The 19,657-nt window shown below is 41.8% G+C and overlaps 1 protein-coding gene across 2 annotated transcripts in view; it reads right to left on the reverse strand.

Moving 5' to 3' along the window:
• Window positions 1–19,657, reverse strand: part of MAP1A (microtubule associated protein 1A) — a 69,773-nt gene that overhangs the window by 16,124 nt on the left and 33,992 nt on the right. For both annotated transcript variants that reach the window (XM_085301561.1, XM_085301562.1), the window contains 2 exons: window positions 2,260–2,342; window positions 1,408–1,548 (listed from right to left, as the gene is read on the reverse strand). In XM_085301561.1, the coding sequence (XP_085157687.1) occupies window positions 1,408–1,548; window positions 2,260–2,342 (224 nt within the window). The remainder of the gene's footprint in view (window positions 1–1,407; window positions 1,549–2,259; window positions 2,343–19,657) is intronic.

Genomic DNA, 19,657 nt, shown 5'->3' on the forward strand with positions numbered 1-19,657 from the left:
TCTATGAATTCTTAGTCTGAGACACTCTTTTCAATGCTAAGCATCATTGCCTACACTTATCTAACTGATGACCCTCAGTTATTGCCCAGCGAACACTCAGATGGCACTTAGTGCAGTTTTAGTGCCATGGAACTTCCTCTTCTATTCAGATTTATTTTCTTTCCTGGACTCTACTTTAAAAACTCAGAATTCCATCTCTGATAGATATTGGGTTGGAGATACGCTACATACTTTAAAAATAGGGTTTTTTAAAACTAGGGTTGATATGATTTCCAAGGTTCCTTAGAGCTATTCAGAACATTTCCTGAGCAAAGGAGCATTACACCTCAAACTTCTTGAAGTATCCGGAATGAGATAGGTACTCTCCTTTGCACTGTGTTCTCTTAGGCAACCCTTAATTGACTAGTGTCCAAATAAATAGGCACCAGAAGCAAATGGAAACAATCAGCCTATACTAGCAAATACAGAGAAAAATAAAGAATTTCAGATTTCCTGCTGCAACTACAGCAATAATGTTAGCAATGGTCAAATGAACCACACAGTCGTTCCTGCAGCAACTATACATTCAAATCCAATGCAGGTATTCTAAACATCTGTGTATAATGATCAGTGGAAGTAAGGCTTGTCAAAAACTGAAGCAGTATATCTGTGTTGGCAATGAGCCTCAATAGTAAGAGAGTTTAGAACCTCTGAGGAAAGCTGTATTATAGCTAGCTAAGATTATTAGCATTGGACCGAAGGTCCAGACATGTTGTCCTATGAGGTTTTTTTTAAGAACCCACTGGACAAAGCCCTGAGCTACCTTGCCAACCTTGCAGGAGGTTGGACTCTTGAGGTCCCTTCCAATCTGAATGATTCTGTGATTCTATGATTAAGTAACTGCAACATTTCATCCCCTTGTCATCTTTATGCGATGAATCCAAAACTTTCTCTCTAGCATTCTCTGTGTATAGCTATACAGTCAGCTAAAAAACACTCTGAACCTTGTGAACATTTTAAGCTTGCTGAGCAGACTGTGAAATGAAGAGAAATACTCATGTTTACCAGGGTGATGATGGCCTCTGTTGACTGTTGTTTGGTTGCAGCCCATAGACATTTTAAAGAGACATGATCTAAAAAATTCTGCGTCTCTCTACACTGCAGAGCAGGTCTGGAAGGATGTTTCAAGATGAACACTTAAAGGTGGAATAACCCATGCCTGCCATTTTGGAAAACTTAAGCCAGAGAGTTAAAGTAAGATACTAAAGGCTGTCTCATGAGTTATTTATGGTGTGTGATTGTTTTGCTGGATTTCAAGCCCACCTCCCAGGGAACCACCACCTAAAAGAGCAACACAGATTGCACTGCAGGCTCTATTACACATTCAGTGAACAGGAGAGGACATCCTGGATTGCTGCTGACACTCACCTCTGGGTCTGAAAGTATCTCAGCAAATTTCTGGTAAGTAAAGGTTCCTGTCTGCAGGATCAAGTCTCCTTCCTGGTCTGAGCTCTGACCGCAGAAGATCAGTAACTTGTGGGCTGATGAATCACACACCAGTGAGCGGACCTGTTATAATGACATAGAATGTTGTCACCAGTTTAATTTGAAGTCAAAAAGTTATCTGTATTCCTCACCTGTGCTCAGGGGCATAACTACATGGACAATAAGAACTATTCCAGGCAGTATTTATTCACTATTCACAAATAGTCAAAACATAAGTTTTCTGCATATAGGAGAATGAATCCCCACCCTGAAAAGGGAAGACACTGCCACTGCCCGTCTGRCACAGCTCCGTGTCACAGCCTCCTAATTCACATTGAGAAAGTAGGCCAACGCTAAGAGAAAATTCCAGTATTACTACACCATGTCAGAGGTTTGCACATTTAGACACTTACCTCGCTTGAATGCTTAAGGTTCAGAAGCCCTCCATCCTGCTTGCTAGGAAGTTGTATAAGCTCCTGAGAAATCCTTAAAACTAAATAGGTCGAAGATACCAACCTTTCCTGGAAAGAGGTGATTCCCAAAGGGCTGGCATACAAGGAATCACAAACTGTCATGTGTATTTCTTTGTCTAGGAGTAAATTGTGTCACAGAGCACTGGTAACAGCAGGTATCTTCCTGGCAAGACCAGAACATCTGCTGGTTTCACCACACTCTGCAACAGACTGGCAGCATGGTCAAAATCCAGAAGGTAGGAGTGTCATGACCATGACCCTCCATGTCAAACACAGGCAAGAGAGCTGATACGGGAAAAACCCATTGGCATCTCGCCCTTACCTCAGACACAATGCTGTCCACATTGGGATTTACCAGGATCACTGTCTCCAGAGTATCACTCCGGTGATGAAGGGTTCTTTGGCCTGGGGAGAGGCAAGAGATTAGACAAGAAGGAAGAAACTGCTAAGAAAATATCCACTAATATTTTAGCTTCAAAAATTCTACTTCTGCACTACTTTGGTTGTAAGACTTCAGCTTACATTCAAGCCCCAATTTAATACCTGTGTCTCACAGACCAAAGCAGACCCTTTCAAGTAACAAGGAAAAAATCCTAGATCTAGATGAGCATAATTTGCAGCTCAGCTCCAACATATTTTGAAGTCAACAGTGCCAGGCACGTCAAGCTATCTGCTTGTGCCAGGCAGCTGTGCCCCAAACAACTGGCACAGACAGATCATCCCCTTCAGACAGAAGTATCTTGCTTCATTGCAGCTACCAGGGAAAGGTATCTCTGGATGTTGTCCAAGTCTCAGCTACCAAAGGGCTTTGTGAACCAGCTGATGGGTGCTGACTCACCCTTCACATGGGTGGTGCAGCACTGATAATGAATCTTTTGTCATTCTTAGTAAGTTTTTCTCCTAATAAGCTTTTTATTAATCCAGATCCACTTTCTTGTAAAAGTGACCTGCTGCTATAGGAACCAGCTAGATGCTAAGAAGGTTGTTTTCCTGTCTTCCTCCTATGATAGTTACAAATAGGAATCCAAATAAGAATCTGCTCTGTATCTAGGCAGAAGAGGAAGAGACAAAGAACACGCAAGAGCTTGTCAGTGCAAACAAGCATTTTGTATGCTCACCTTGGCATGAGTGTTACATGGAGATATGGCAAAATACTGAGGTAACGCCTGAATCCTATTCTGTTATTAGAAAGAACAGCGGTGAGGGCCTGCCTTCCAAAATGAGGGGCTAGATCCATCGTTGCGTAACCCTGTGTCAAACAACTCTGTGAAGCAGGACAACGTTCAGGACATTCCTGCAGCATTGCCCTTCACACCGCAGTTGGCACCTACCTTCTTGGATTTTGGTCTTTGCAAATATCTAATGCTGAGCATTAGATTCACTTTACAAGCCAGGTACTTCTTAGAATTTAATTGCTGGAATAGATAATTTATAGGATTTAAATCTTTCATTGGCTTTAACACCTCACATAATTTGAAGGACCATAAATCTTCACTGAAAATGGACATCTACTCTTTAATTTTCAGGCAACTGCTGCTCTCTGTCAATGTTGTTCTTCCCACTCTCTCTAGCGTACAGCTTCTCATCAGCTCTCTTTCTAGGCAGATCTCAGTCCTTCTGAATCAGTGTGGTGAAACTGATGTTTCAAAGGAAGATACTAAAAGGAAACAGAAACAATCAGAAAAGGTCTGGACCAAATTTAGTTTGCTGGGATGTTTCACTCTGGCTGCAAGCAGTTAAGCATAAAACAACTAGCTATGCCCAGAAGGCAACTTTCACACAGATTACTGTTCAGACCAAAATGAGAAAGAGAGGCTTTAAGCTCTCAGCAGAGCTATGTGTACTTCACATCTCCAGTTGCTTTCTGAATATGTATTCTTACCATTTCTCTAAAAATGGTCCCTCCAGATTAAAACAAAAACATCACTGGCTGTGCAAAGGAAATCTTACATTTAGCTGAGTAGCATTTCTGTTATTTGGTGTGGAATGTGGCATATGGATGGGATAGGACTGGAATAAAGCCCCTGCACAAACAAGGGATGCTGGAAGGGAGCCCAGAAGGAGTAGAATGGGAAGGCAGCAGATGGTGCAGATGAGAAGGAGCCCAGGAAGTATTCTGGGGCAAGCACTGTGGCCAAAAGAAGCAATAAAATATTCATCCTCCATAACGCCAATTGTAAAAGCATTGTCGATGTCCTGGCATTGCTTGGCTCCCAGCAGCTGACAAAAGGAGTACCTGGTTTCCTCACTGATTTGTGTCATGCAATTTTCACACAACTCACCCTACACAGTCCCTCTGCTCACATGCTGCTCCATGCATCCAGAACAGTAGCAATTGCTCCCCTCTGTCTTAGACATACTGCTGACTAAAGAAAACCCAAACAATGCCATTCCTCAAGCCTTAACTTTTGCCACCTTGTCTATACATCTCAAACAGACCTTTTCACCATGGCCCATGTCCCTTAGAGAATACACCTTGATGTGCAGAACCCACACCAACAGTGGCGCTAGCAGCGCCATGTGAAAGGAGAGCTCTCAGGCACAGTGTGATCATCAGTGCTCAATATGTGGGCACCCTTACAGTCACCAGGCACAAAAGCATTGCAGAGATAATGCCAGCCTGAGGGCTGCAGCCTTAGCAGTGCTTGGCAGACAATGATGAGTATACAGGAAAAGTGGCCTGCCTGCAGGACTAACAAGCATGCAAATAATGCTGCTCACTGCCATTTTTGTACTTCAAGCCCAAGCAGCTTGAACTGCCACTGCTGAGATTGGTAAACAAAGAGAAGACTTGCTAGCATTCTGCTCACATCTTCTCACTCCACTGACCACCATGGAAAAGTTGTCACCTTCGTATTTGAAAGAAAGAGAGGGGTCCAAGCTGTGGAACTAGCAGCTGCTGGCAGATGGAAAGTACGATTGGTGAACTGACGTAGTGCAGACATCCAGAGCTTGGGCAGATTTCCATTCTTTGGCAGCAAGTAGTTGATTCTCAGAAGGACACTGAAGCACAGCCATGAAGACAGGCCCTTTACAGAAGCACTCAGTCATATGCATATCCACACCAAAATCCATAACTGTGCTTCAACTTAATTCAGAGAGAAATCAGAGTGGCACACAAACTCCAGACTGAACTGTGCACTGTGAGCATGATGGCAACAATGTAACCCCACCAGCCTCTCTTCATGTCACTGAAGTGGGTCCTCAGAGCCCCCTGCTTATACACAGGCTGAGTTTAATAGCAGCCTCTCCTGGCACTGGCCCAGCTCAGTGACAGCATTGCCCTCGTATATGACAGAGCAAATGCTGGGCTGTGCTGGCTGCACAAGGCTGGTACTGAAGTACAGCTATCAGCAGCACATTTAAGGCTAGAGAAAGAAGTGATTAGTTCCTTTAAGAATTGTAAAAGGAAGAGGAGGGGGGTTGTCAGTGACCTTCCAGCTCTGCAGCACTACCATGTCAACAGCGTCTTATCACTGCAGCATCTTTCCTTCAGCCCAGGTGTTTTTTATCAACTGGCACAGCAAAGTCTCACATGGCAGAGGCTGCTAGGACAGCCAAGAAGGTGATACTTCATTTGACTCCATGGCCATAATGCTTCCTCAGTGCTGACACCAGATGACTTCCCAAGATCTAACACTTTTCAAAGTGTTGCTTTGAAAAGCAACCGGGAAGAGGAGGGCTGAGGAGAATGCCTACTTCATTCATCTGTGTTGTTCTCCTCCCTCTCTCCTTCCACCTTCCCCTACTAAAATAAATAAATAAATAAAAAGATGGTTAAGTAATTTCTGTCACTGGGGAACTTGCTGATCTGGCTTGGACTCCGTGTCTGGAGAATATTCCTGCAGGCCTGAGGTAGAAATGCAGGCAGCAAGCTTGCAAAACTCTGCAAAATTACTGCAGTCCTTTTCAGAACTGGACTGACCTAGGATTTCACCAAGAACAGCACCCTTGATATTAAATGGATGAGAAGTTCTTCTCCAGATGGTCAACACATGTGAACTCAGGATTTAGAATCTACTTCACAGATAGAAGAAGGAAAAAAAGAAAGAAAGTATACCGATATGCCTTACAAAATAGAAAAAAATATATATTTTTATTTTAGATCCTTAAAGAATTAGCTTAATTTGTCTTACAGGAGTTTCCTTAGAAACTCACAGGAAAGTAGTAAGAAAACATATCAAGCTAAAGCAAGTCTTTAACTAGGATGAGCTTCTAGGGTAAACAGTACATCCTGGGACTGGAGACACCTATTTTCTCAACTGAGGTATATTTTTCGCCTGTCCCTTAATGCTCCATTACAGCCATTGTCTCAGAACGACTGACACCTTCCCCTCAGGATCCTGGTAAGTGCTAGACAGACACGCTGAGACAGATGACTCCTCAAAAGATTTGTCCTGTTGAAAAGGCTAATCACTAACTCCAGAAACCTCTTCATGGAGAATCAGCTCATGATCAGCCCAATACAAAAGTTTTAATCAGGAATCTCTGCATGAAGTTTATTACTGCCTTCCAGATGCAGTCAAACATGCAGCCAACAGACTGTCATTTTTTGCCTTAAATTCTACAAAGCTCCCAAGAATCACCATAACAGACACAATTGCTCCATACAACACTGAGACTTGAGAGGAAGGAAGGAAAAGTTTTTTAAAAATAAAAAAATAAAAAGAAGAAGAAGAAGAAGAAAAACAATAGGAGGGTTTAAATAAAATTCCACAGATACCATAGGCAAGAATTTGACTTTTGAGAATGACTTTCTCCTTACGCTGTGCTGCATAAGAATCTGCCATTAATTATGTAGTTTTGAAACTCTTCACAGATGGCAATGGTTACAAGCAGAGGAGTTCTTAATAAGACAACAGTAGATAATGCAGATGGGAAAGGAGTAGACGTTACGTTTTTACATCATTTAGGCTCCTGACTTTGGCCTACATGGCACTCATAAGCAAACTTGAGACTTTTAGATGGATCGGCTTTAAGTAGAAGCAAAATGGTTGTAAAGCAGTATTCTAAGGAAAAGAACTATTTGTTCTCAGTGCCAGCAATGAAAAGAACAAAAAGAATCAGATTAAAATGCAGCAAGGAAGATGTAAGTTCGATATTAGCAAAATTGTGTTAATGCAAAGCACTGGGACCAGCTGCTTACCAAGGTGGGCTTTGCAGTCACTGTAGGCCTCACAGCAGGCTAGACAAACACTAGCAGGAGTGATCTGGGCTGAGCTGATCTGCCATTTGGCATACAAATGAAGCTATAGTGATCTCTCAAGGTTCTTTGACAGCTTCTTGCTATACTTTCATGAAGATGCAAAGATAAGTAGGCAACAGAGACTGAGGAGGAGCCTTCACAAGCCCAGAGGACCATGACTCACTGTGAGTGGACCCTGAGTGAGGGGTGAACACATATTGTTAATGAGATTTGCACTCAGTGACAAGAAATCTCAAACCTGTGCCCAGGCATCTGATAGGCAAAGATGAAGGACAGGATCTCTCCACATCCATCCAGCCAAACCAAAGTTCTCAGATGACTGGGAAAGGGAAAAGCCATTTCTGTGGTTGACTACATTCATGTGGAAAGGAGAGACTCCCATTCCACAAATACAAAGAAATAAAAAGCTATCTCTTAATAATCTAGTAACTACATTGTCAGTGAAGACACAAAGGTGTTGTATGGGTCCAGGCTCAGGAAAAGCAGCAACTGCTTGAAATGCTATCAGAATCCAGAATAGCAAGCCAGGCAGAATCACTCTGTCCAGTTTTCTGCAAAACCTTTCTATCATCTCTCAGTGAGAAAGGCCAATAGGGGAAAGGCATATATGCTGTTCTCCTTATATGGAGATTTCATTAAACCATGAGAGGGTTTTCATTCCTCAGGGAATTCAGGAAAATTCAGGGAAAAGTATCTCCTTGTGTCTCAGTATCCACACATGCAGAAATTTGAAACTGACAACTTTGAAAATCAGGCTGGCCAAAGGAAATCCTCTCCCCTACTGGTATCACCAGTCGAATGAGAAGCTAGTTCATACAGGAAGCTGTGCTCTGGATGCTCAGGGACAGGACCATGGCAGACCAAGGCCAGTATGAGCCAACAGCAAAAGAACAGGCCAGGAAGGTAGCAAACCTGTACTAGGCCACAACACTAGGAGCTCAGCCTGGCACAGCAGAATATGCATTATATCCCACAGCCTTTCTTCATAAATTCCTTTCAGACCTATGGTCAAGTGGCTGTAGTCATGGCAGCTAAGGGAATGCCAGTTATTTCCAAATCTCTTTGAATTCAATTGTTCAACAGTCTTAAGGAGCCCTCTTACTGCTTGCTCCCTCTATACAGGCCTGCAGAAGCAGCTGCACAAAGGACTTAAAGACACAGACTAGAGTGTCTTTCCCACCTACTAACAAAAATTATATGCAACAGAAATAATTAATGGTGCGAACAACAATACAGACAAAGCGATTGAAAGCTCACTGTCTGGACTGTTATCAGATGTATGTCCTTACTAGACCCCTAGCATGGTGAAAGGCATGTCTGAATAGTCTCACTGAGAATGGAAAAATCCCTCAATTAAAATTACAGTACAAGGAATAGCCTTCTCAGGCCCACATAAACTGCAGTCTTGAATTGCTTAGAACATGGATCTAAACAAAGCTTTCTGGCTATAGATCTCCAGATGAATTCTGAACATATATCCCTGGCCCTGGACAGTCGTCTCCAACTCTGCTTACAAGCTGCATGCATTAAATGAAACCTCTTCTCCCTCATTTATTGTGGGAGTAAATTTCATTAGTGTTGAAATCCTCATTTTATACAAATCTTCACTTTGTGTTTTCAGGCACATTCTGGTTAATGCAGTTATCATGATGCCTATGCACTCCCAAGAATGCTCCTAGCTATCATATCTCTGTCAAAGCAGAAAAACCCCAGTCTTTTCAGTCTTTTCCTTAAGAGGACAGTTTCTCTAGTCCCTCATCACCACTGTCATCAATATCTGAATCTCTCTTTCCACTGTAGCCCTTAGGATGAGTAAGAGCGTAAGTATACAAGGCAAGACAGAGACAGAAGATTCATAGGGTGACATTCTTATATTTTCTATATTATTCACTATCCTATTCTTTATGCATCATAACATGAATTGACACTAGCTCTGCACTAAATAAAGATCTACAGCTGGTGGTCTACAGTGACATCCAAATTTCATCCTGCCATGATACAATTAGTTGAACTCTTATAAGGAGTCTGGAAGATATTTTCCAGTATGCTTGATTTTACTTTTTTTTTTTTTTTTTTTTTTGACAATGAATTAAATGTGACATCATCATGACTGTTCAATTTAGTTGCATAAATTCCTCATAGTCATTTCTAGACATAAGTAACTTAGACATCTACAAATCTAACCACCTCCATGTTAATTCTAACCCTTTCCTGGGCATTACTGTATTGATCAACTTCATATTTAGCAGGAAATCCTAAAGTCCTCATTCTTCCACCTCTGAACGTATGCAAACTTAAAGACGTATGTCTAATTTATTTTCTGCCTCTTAGCTAGTTTTTGATTCATGGCATTCATTGCTTTTTACCCATACATAGTGCTGCATATCACATGTAAAGATTTGCATATAAATGCATCTCATTCATGAAGATTCAGGAGAGAGAGAGGCATTTGCCTTCTCTACAAAGATCACATTACTTACCATTGTCAGAAGTAGTATCACCTTCATCCTGAAGGATCATGGAGGACACACACAAAACTCTCTTTCTACAGGACAGCCACCTCTTGGATGAAAGCAAGCAGCAACTGAGCATGGGGGCATTACACAATAATGTCCCAGAGGTAAAGTGATGGACAAGTTCTCTAGCTGTTACTAAGGTAGCATTTCAGGCTGTGCAGGCTGCACTCATGGGCTATGAGTGTGGAAGGTAGAGAAGTCTTAACTTTTGTTTTTGGGGCGAAGGAGAGAATATGTATCTTATCAATCTCTGAAGTATCTGAAGGAAGGGTAACAAGGGGATGGGGCTAAACTCTTTTCAATAGTCCCATGCGACAGGACKAGACGCAACAGGCACAAACTGAGACACAGGAAGTTCTGCCTGAATACAAAGAGGAATTTCTTTCCTGTGAGAATGACAGAGCACTGGAACAGGCTGCCCAGAGAGGTTGTGGAGTTTCCTTCTCTGGAGATATTAAAAACCTATCTGGATGCAATCCTGTCTAGCATGCTCTAGGTGACCTTGCTTGAACAGGGAGGGTTGGACTAGATGATCTCCAGAGGTCCCTTCCAACCTTACCAATTCTGTGCTTCTGTGATTCTAAGTATAGTTTATGTTGCCCACCAGCTCTAGAACTACTTTGTTTTTGGTGGAGAAAAGCAAGTGAGGAGCAAAGCCATAGAAATTTTTGAGCTGGTGTGAATTAATTCTCCAGAGCTGTCTATTTATGAAAAGAGATAGAGGGCAAGGCAGTCAAGGACCAGATATTGTAGTTTTGGTGATTAGCAATAAAGCAGAATGACTATGCAGGAAGGCCAATGCAAACTAAAACTAGGGGCATTATGTGACAAACAGGATGCCCAAGAACAAGACGATCCTGAAAGCAGGGAGATAGTACTGGAGGCAGAAAAGAGATCATGCTGTCAATATAGATCCTTGTATGTTGTGGGTTTTGCCACTCTATTTGAGTGGTGCCTAAAAAACATAGTCGAGTAATAAAATCTCAGCTGATCCGAAGCTGGCAAGAACAGCTGCAAAAGCTGTAGCTTGTCATCTGCTTTGATCTTTCAGACCATCAGACTTCAGAGGTCCTATTTTGTTGGTCAGAACTGGAACAGCTACAGTTAGAACTCATTGTGCTGAAACCAGAGACATGGCAGTGGGACCCAGGGCCTCATTTTCATARAATATGATCACCTAGGCCAGAGCAATAAAAATCCACCTTTCTAGGGAGACTGTGCCAAAGTTGGTAATGATGCTCTGACTGGTGCACAAATTTTAATGAGCATATATAACCAGACTCGCCTTATTTTTGTCTTAACTATGGCACTGAATCACATGACACCACTCTAGATGAAAGTGAGAAAGAGAAGTTAATTCTGAAAGGAAGATGAGAAATTTCCCTCTGTTATCCATGCTCTTGGCTATATTGCCTTGCATGCTCCTATAATTTTGTAATGCTGCTTCTCAGTTCATAGCTTGCTCCTGTTTCTAGCCTGAATTCATCAGCAGACAGTTTATCAGTTTTTGCCCAGCACTGTGCTTTCATTTCAGTGATGTGTTACACGGGACATGCTTTGGCCTCCCAAGTGAAAAAAAAAAAAAAAAAAGGCAGGAACATGCTGCAGCGAGTCCAGCAGAGGCCACAGAGATGATGAGAAGGGCTGGAGCACATGACGTATGTGGAAAGGCTAAGAGAAATGCATGTGTTCAGTTGTCGGATGAGGGAATATTACTTCTGTCTTCAACAACCTAATTGGAGTGTATACAGAAAAGAGTGCCATAGTCTTCTCAGAAGTACACAGGGTTAGTATAAGAAACAACAGGTACAAGCTGTACAATCACTTCAGCAGCCCTTTGCTGGACTCGTCCCAGTAGCTTTCTGTCTCTCTTGTACTGGGAAACCCAGACCTGGACACAGTACTCCAAGCATGGCCTCACCAGGGCTGAGTAGAGGGGAAGGATCACCTCCCTTGACCTGGGTCTTGTTCTATTGCATCTTATTTCAAACAAGCTTTCCCTGGCCTTTGGATTCAATTGCTAATTGCAGTTAAAAGAATTGTATTTATATGTTGCAAATATCTGATTTTTCTGGCAGTTTTAGGCTTGCAGTAACTCAGAGAAATGGAGGCATAAGGTAATCTAGGTTGCAGAGATATCAGGACTTTGCCATAAGGAGGATGCAGACTCTTCACTTGACCATATGGAAACCAAGCTTCTCTCCATCCAGGGAGCATTTATTTGTCCTCATTACCTCCTGTCTCCTTCCCATACCCTTTGCTTCCTGTGTCTCTAAGATTATTTGGGTTTACTAGGCCAAGTTCTACCTGTTAAGCAAACACCAATAGAACATTGATACAAAATATCAAAAGTTCACACGCTGAACATGTGACCAAGGCACAAAAGCCATAGTATTTAAAAACTGATTCCTCCTTCTTTCCTGGTATCTTATCTGATATTATGAACACCTCTCTTCAGACTACCACTTCTGAAAAGACTCAACTTACAGGAAGCTCCTAGATCTCTCTAAACCTCAGTTCCTTTTTTCTAAACTTTGTTGAAGAGTTGAGCCTTGCATTAAATGGACTTCCTGATGCTCTATTGAAAAAAGTCCACCTTTGAAGACAGTCAACATGTGCATAAGGGTGCTCGGAGTGCATATATTTGCCTAATAAGCATGAGCTAGTGCAATCTGAAAAGCTGCCATTTCCTTCATTCTGAAATTACATCATAATGCTGAGATGGTAAGTGATTCTTTCATTCAGAAGCTGTGAAATCCCCAACTGCAGCTCCTTCAGTGCCAATGGGTGAAAAGGCTCCAGCCCCAAACAGGGTCCACTCAGAGCAGAAAAAACAACACATTCATTCACAAACACGCTAGCACTGTAATGAGTGCACCAAGCTACAGCTCCTTAGGAGAGAGATTATAAAGGCCAGAAGAAAGGTCTTGCCCAGAATGCTGAGCAAGGTCCTGCCTCTTATCCCTATGTGCAAATACACTTTCCTATCTCTTACCACAATATGGACCCAACCCTTTGCAAATCCAAGGAAGCCCTGTGCTGTTTAGCAATGAGAGGAGTATGCTGTTGTTGGAAGYAGCATGCTAAGTGCTAAACCCAGCACCAGAAGGGCACAGAGCTGCTGAAGCTGCTGCTCTCCAGAATGCAAACTGAACAGCAGGTAGCTAGTAGGACCAGCTTTGGCTGATAAGAGATTTAGAGCCACTGCATACTAGTCAGAAGGGCTCAGGAATTGAAAAATAAAGACAAAGATTGCTTTGGCAGCCAGTACACAAACTAGGAACTGAGGATTCACAGTTCAGTTCCTCCTCATTTACAGACTTGCTGTGCACCTCAGGAAAGCCTTTTTAGCTTCCCTGTACTTGGACACTGACCTGTCATAAAGGGTGAGGGGCTATATCAACCTTTGTGAGATGCTTTAATAGCTGAGAGAAGGAGGGTGGATCTGTGGGCTACTAAAGCATTGGCAGTATAAACTGAGATGTGCTGGCAGAGAAGCATGGGGAAAGTTTGCACAAGGCTAACTTGTTCTCTGTGTATCCAAAGCATCCAAGAGGAATAACTTCATTAAATTTAACAGGAAATTGTTCCCTGGAGGATTGGGCAGAAGAGATTCTGTGCAGTGTGTGGGCATACATGATGGGTTCCAGAAAGAAAATTCTGGACAGACAATTCTATTTTAAACAAAACTGTCATTTCTCTTTTTTTGGCAGAGGGAGTCAGCTGCTGTAAGCAGAGCATCTATGTGATGAGTCCTGATCCAGTGCAAGCAGCAGTAACCCTGACACTGCCACAGACACAGCATGGAAAGCAAAAAGCAATATCTCACTCTGGATTGACCTTTAGAGGACAAATGAGAGTCTGGAGAGTGCTAGCATCAGCCTCTACCGTGGCTAGAGGAAACAGACTGTAATGTGTTTCTGGGAACTCAGCCACACAGTAGACAGCTAACCTTCATATTCTGAGTTATATCCCACTTCCAAACTGAATCATCCAAACACAAAGAAAGGAGCTTAGCCAATTCCCCAGACTCTAAAGAAAGATGGCCCACAGTCCTTACGAGTTTCCACAGAGTCTAAGCTAGATTACAAAACTGATGTAATGCTTATATTGGCTGCAATGGTAAATCAGCCCTTTTACTGTTTTAAAAACATCACTCTTTAGTTTCAAAGCAAAATATTTTTTCTTAAATTGCAACAGAATATATTTGTTAGAATGAAATATTAGCTAAAATTATTGATAAAATCAATTACAATCTTTTCTTAAACTTGTAGTGATTCATCAGTTACTTTTACTTTTTTTTCTTTCCCCTAAAAACTTTGAAAATATTCAGGATACTGTCTATATTTAGGCATACAAAATGTCAGGCTCCGATTCTTCTCATTTTTCAAACAGAAATGGCTGTACTGCATTCATCATATGTTTTGATTGAAAAAAATATGATAGCGTCACTGCACTTTCTCAGTTTGAATCTTTGTTCTTTCCTGCCATGACTACCTTGCTCTCTGGGCTCTTGGAATTATATCTTTTCACTCCTCTTGACTGTCCAAAACATTTTACATTTTATTATCATCTGTGACTATGATCATCATGCTGTTTACATCCCAGCCCTGATCATTCCTTAAAGAATTATTAAGGAAATCAGAAGAATATAATGTCTGTGCAGCTATCCTGTGATGCATCAGGCTTGGCTGCTGGCAGCAGACGACTTCCAGGTGCCTGCTACCTCACAGATCTCATGGCTCTGATTAGGTGCCCAGTTCCCTAGTGTGGAGACCAACCCCCTTAAAGGGGAATCAACAGATATCAACAGGCTGAGCAACTGCAAAGGCAGCCAGAAAGACAACAAACAAAGAAACAACAACAACAACAAAGAGCACCAAGAAAAAGGGGGGAAAGCTGGGCCCTCACACTATGGTCATCACTTCACCACATCATCACTTAACAGTCCTAAGACAAGCCATTATCAGTTATGACTCCTCTCTTGTAGTCTGGGTGAAAAGCTGGAGGCCTGGAGGCCTATATTCAGTCATTATTTTCTCAGAGGAAGATAGAGGACCCAGAAGAAGATGGCACAGTGGCCTGCTCACTGGCGTATTCCTTGGGAGACTGATGACCTCTGATTCCCTGTCTGTCAGAGATGGAGCAGGGTTGCTCTCACTCCCCCTGGCTGAAGTTAGTCTGTTTTGTAAACATAATTAAAATACTCACTAGCATAGAAATGTGAACTGGATCTTCACACATCTGTGTCCCAAACACCATACTATACAGTGACTCTCTTTGCTCCCTCGCTCAACAGCTCTGAGGAATAATTAACTAATTATGTAAGCCACAACTATCTCAGCAGGGGACACAAAGAACACCCTTAGATTGACAATGCCCTATGGTTAGAGGGGGCCTCTTTTCTTTGGTGCAGTCCTAAATCTATACACCAGTTCCAGCTCAGATAGGAACTCCAGCAAGATCTGTAACTAGACATTGTGTTTACCAGAACAAAGCGATATTTCCCACTCCCTGATCATTATCTTTCGAACAGTAGTGCTGGGCCAGATGAGATGAGCCTATCAGGAAATACATGGAAAATTATCCAGCTGAAGATTGCAGCTAGTGGTTGGTGCTAATTGCTTAGCAAAGACTGAGATGCTTTCAGTGCTAGGCAGGAGGCTGCAGTGCTAACTGGTGCTCTACTGTTAGATTCAGGTGCTTAAAAAGATGTGGAGTTCTAGGCAACTTCAGCTCTTTATTCCTCTTCTAGAGATAAGCAGAGCATAGGGCACATCAAAATCACTTACTGGGTTATCACAGCCAAAAGGGACTGTCTCGGAGTCACTCCCATGACTTCCTTTCACAGCATGCAATGCTTATAAGCAACTGCTTATATAAAAACAATATTAGAAATGTGCTGTAGTTTTATCTTTTAATGTAATTCATCAGGTGGGAGTAATGAGGAACTGGCACTAGGCAATGTTCTGTGGTACACCAGCAACTACTCTGCTTCTCATTGTCTGAGAATGTCTACAATAAAGCTTTCAAATATACTTTCAAATACTCTGCAGAAATAGATAAATAAGTATCTAATTTATCTATAGATAAATTTAAAGGTTTATCTCTTTAAGGATTTTTTAGTGATTTTCTCTCATCTAAAAGAAAAGAAAATCACTGAGTACTAGCAAAGGGAAAACATGTTTTTAGTAGAAATATTAAAATCAGTTGAACATTGACAAGTAAGACACTGTAAAAGAGTACTCTCTCCCTCCGAAGAAAGGCTAGGGTAAAGATATGTGATGGTATTGTGGAGCAATAGAAGGGAGCATGCAAGTGAGCACCAAAAGTGACACAGATGAAACCATGCAGGATATGAAATGAAGGAATTTTTAACTGCACCTAGACAGGAAGGGGAATCCAGTGGTGTTTGAGAAGGGAGGTGTTATTGTATGTGCTGGTCTTTACTAAAAGTTTCAGAATAGTGCATGATAATTTTTCATATTAGGATAGTGAGTTACATAGCTAAAATTGTGGCACCACTGAACTAAAGTCCTCTGAAGTCCTCTCTTCTAGTCTGTCAAGTGCAGAATCAGTCAGGAGAGATTCCATTCCCTTCAATGGCTCTGCTTACCCAAGCTAGCCCTGAATCCTTTGCCATGAAATAGTCTCAGGGCATTCACATGAATCAAAAATACTGAACCACAGAATGGTTGAGGTTGGAAGGTACCTCTGGAGACCATCTAGTCCAACCCCTATGCTCAAGTAGRGTCACCTGCACTGGAGCAGGTTGTCTAGAACCCTGTCCAGACAGCTTTTGCCTATCTCCAAGAATGGAGACTAACAATCTCTCTGGGCAACCTGTTCCAGTGCTCAGTCACCATCACAGTAAAAAACTTTTTCCCTCTGATCAGAGGGAACTTCCTGTGTTTCAGTTTGTGCCCAGTTGTGTCCTGTATTGTCACTGGACACCACTGAAAAGAGTCTGACTCAATCTTCTTTTCACTCTCCCTTCAGATATTTAAATGCATTGATAAGATTCCCCATCCCCCCCTCAGTCTTCTCCAGGCTGAAGAGTCCTAGCTCTCTCAGCCTTTCCTCATATGAGAGATGCCTTAATCATCTTAATCAATACAACTCTGCACAGGAGCATATCTCCAGCTGTGTGGAGTTGGAGCTGGAAGTTCTTAAATGTCTCCAGCTAAATCCACCAAAAGAAACTTAAACACACCTTATGACACCCTTTTATCTGCTGCCTTCACTCCACCAACCCTTGACAGATTCAGAGATGGTCCCTTTGGAAATCAAACTAATTTATCCTGTTTTCCTTTTCAGTATAATTTCAGCTGTCATTTGCTGCTAGTCCATGAACAGAGAATCCCACAAAAATGTTCCTGTCACCACTGAAGCAGATGTTTTGTTCCAGATTTCAGGGCCAAAGACTCCTGTAAGTAGCAGAGCTGGTTAATTTTTGATTTCTTACTTTTAACAAGAATATGCATCACTGGATACATGTTCTTACAACAAGAATATAGCAGAGCTTCAGAAAGAAATGTGTATTTCTCCCAGTTGTGAAGTATTTGGCTAATACTGATCCTGACTGACTTGGAAGAACAGCTCATGATTTGTCCTGTTTCCCTCTCTGATTTTTTTTTTTTTTTTTTTTTTTTTTTTTTGACAACTGATGCAATATGAAATGCTACAGCTGATCTCAAATTAAAACAGGCTGTCTTAGGCGGAGAAAACTTATTTGTATCAGGGAGGGGATGACTGTCACAAATAAAGAATCATTCTGAGATTTCCTCCTGTTTGGTGATTTAGATGCCAAATTTCTGGCAAGAGCCTTTTCAGAGCTTTTTATAGCCTAATATTGATACATCTGATTTCTAGCATCTGTTTAGACTCCTCAAACCTGCTTCCCACTCCCTACTGTTGATAGTCTCATTCCTGCAAGCTTTTCTGCTCTCCCACCTGTTTATTTTGGAGATAACCTGCTGAATGTCATCCACATTTAAGATATGGCTATTAAACCAGCTGTGGATGGTGTGGGGCAGGGGTGGGAAAGCATAGAATGGCTGTATTCTGTCAGCCCTTAGAAAAAAAGCAGCTGTCCTCTGCCAATATCTTTCTTTGCTGATGTATTTTGACTTTGCAGTCCTGGATTTAATTGCCACTTGACAACTTCTCTGCATGGTCTGGATTCCTGGGATTTGATTTACAGTGTGAAGTACAGTAACAGTGAATGGGATGTAGGAAGATATTTAAAAGTGCATAGCTTCAAGACCACCTGTCCCTTCTGCTAGTAAATGCAGGCCTTGTCTGTTCAGCATTGAAAAGACAGGCATTTGGGAAGAGCTGAACTGTTGTTCCTACCAGAGTAGGGATATTGTCTTCTTTCAATATTAGTGACAATTCACCTCAGCCACTACTTCTCACCAGTCAGCCTGCTCATCTGCTTTGCTCTGAGCTCACTGAAGTCTCATGTCCTAACAGGAGACCCCACTTCTTTACACTATCCAGTCTAGCTGGACTTACTGACTTGGGAGAACGAAAAGGACTGACTTGCAAGAATAAAAAGGACTAGAAGAAGTCCTCTAAAACCAAGAACAGTTTTATCTCAGATCCTCTCACTTGTTCAGCTCCCTCAGAGCCATGCAGGCACGGAACTTTTTCATACCCCGCAAGCATCCCATTTCATTGATAATCCCCTTTGTTTTTCAGTATGGGCCAATAGCACGAGAGAAACCCCGTAACAATTAAAACTCCCAAGTAAAGCAAATCTAACAGTTGGGAATTGGGCCAAAATATGTACTGTGCTCATACTTACTACCCTGCAAGCTGGTTCTTCAAAAAGATTCTGTATAGATCAAAGCCACAGAGAACCATTCTGCCCAGTGTTTTCCCACCAAGGAAAGGAATTGTATTTGTTTGAATCAATTTATTTCTTACAAGGCCTGAGCAGTATTTGCATTTCTGTTCAAGTACTACAACTCACCCCTCCTATGCCAATTTAAGGGTCTTTTTGGAACAAAAATCTAGCAAAACAAAAAGTAAATCACTGGCTTCTTGCCCACTTTTCCACCAAGATATTAGTACCCTGTGTGCCTTATGACATACTGACATTCCCCAGGCAGCATTCAAAATGGAGATACTAATGGCCTTTTTCTTCTAGCTTCCTCCTTAATTATTTAGGAACTCTGCACTGGAACTTAACAGAATGGTAGAGGTGAGCTGGTTGGGATCTTAGTGAAATAAAAGGCCAGTTACAGCAAGTGAAAAATTAAGGCAATATCTCTTAATTAAATATTGAAGTTAGAGGAAACAAGTGACCCAGACTTGCCAGTTATGGTACTATGCATTTTTATCACAATTTATTTGTACTTAAAGCATATTGTGAAAAACACCACTAAGTCTCCACAGTCTTGATCTATTCACTGGAAAGAATCAAAAGGACCTCTCTCCAGACACTACTAAAATACATGAAGAACAGAATTAGCAAATGACAGCCCACCATGCTGTGGTACAACACAGCTTCTGGACAAGCCTTCTGGTGGGAGCTAAGGCTACAGCTTGTGCTGTTTGTTTCCTGCAAGCTTGTATTTCTATTTTCTTACCATTGCCAGTATCCCTGAGACAAGAAGGGACTCTCCTTTCCAAGGTTAAAACAGCTATCAGACTTTCAGGTCAGGCGCTCTGTGAACATATTCAATAATAACCATTTATTAAACCATAGCTGCTTGAGGCATTTAGCTGACATCCCAGGAGAGTCAGGAGAAGTGGCTCAGCCTTTCCCATAGGCACATAAGACAGAGTCTTGCTGTGCCTAAGGTCTGCGATTAATTTGCACCTTTGGTTCATACTAAAGAAACATAAATTTCCACATGCACTGACTGGTTACTATAGGTCAATCCTCCTCCTCTTGCAATTTCCTCCATAGGATCTCAAAAGATAAAACAAATTTACAAAAGATTTCTTGTACTGCGGAATGCCAGAGCACAAAGAACACTATGTATCTG

This window comes from Rhea americana, unplaced genomic scaffold (assembly GCF_003343005.1).
Source record: "Rhea americana isolate MKP2758 unplaced genomic scaffold, rheAme1 scaffold_178, whole genome shotgun sequence".
NCBI lineage: Eukaryota > Metazoa > Chordata > Aves > Rheiformes > Rheidae > Rhea > Rhea americana.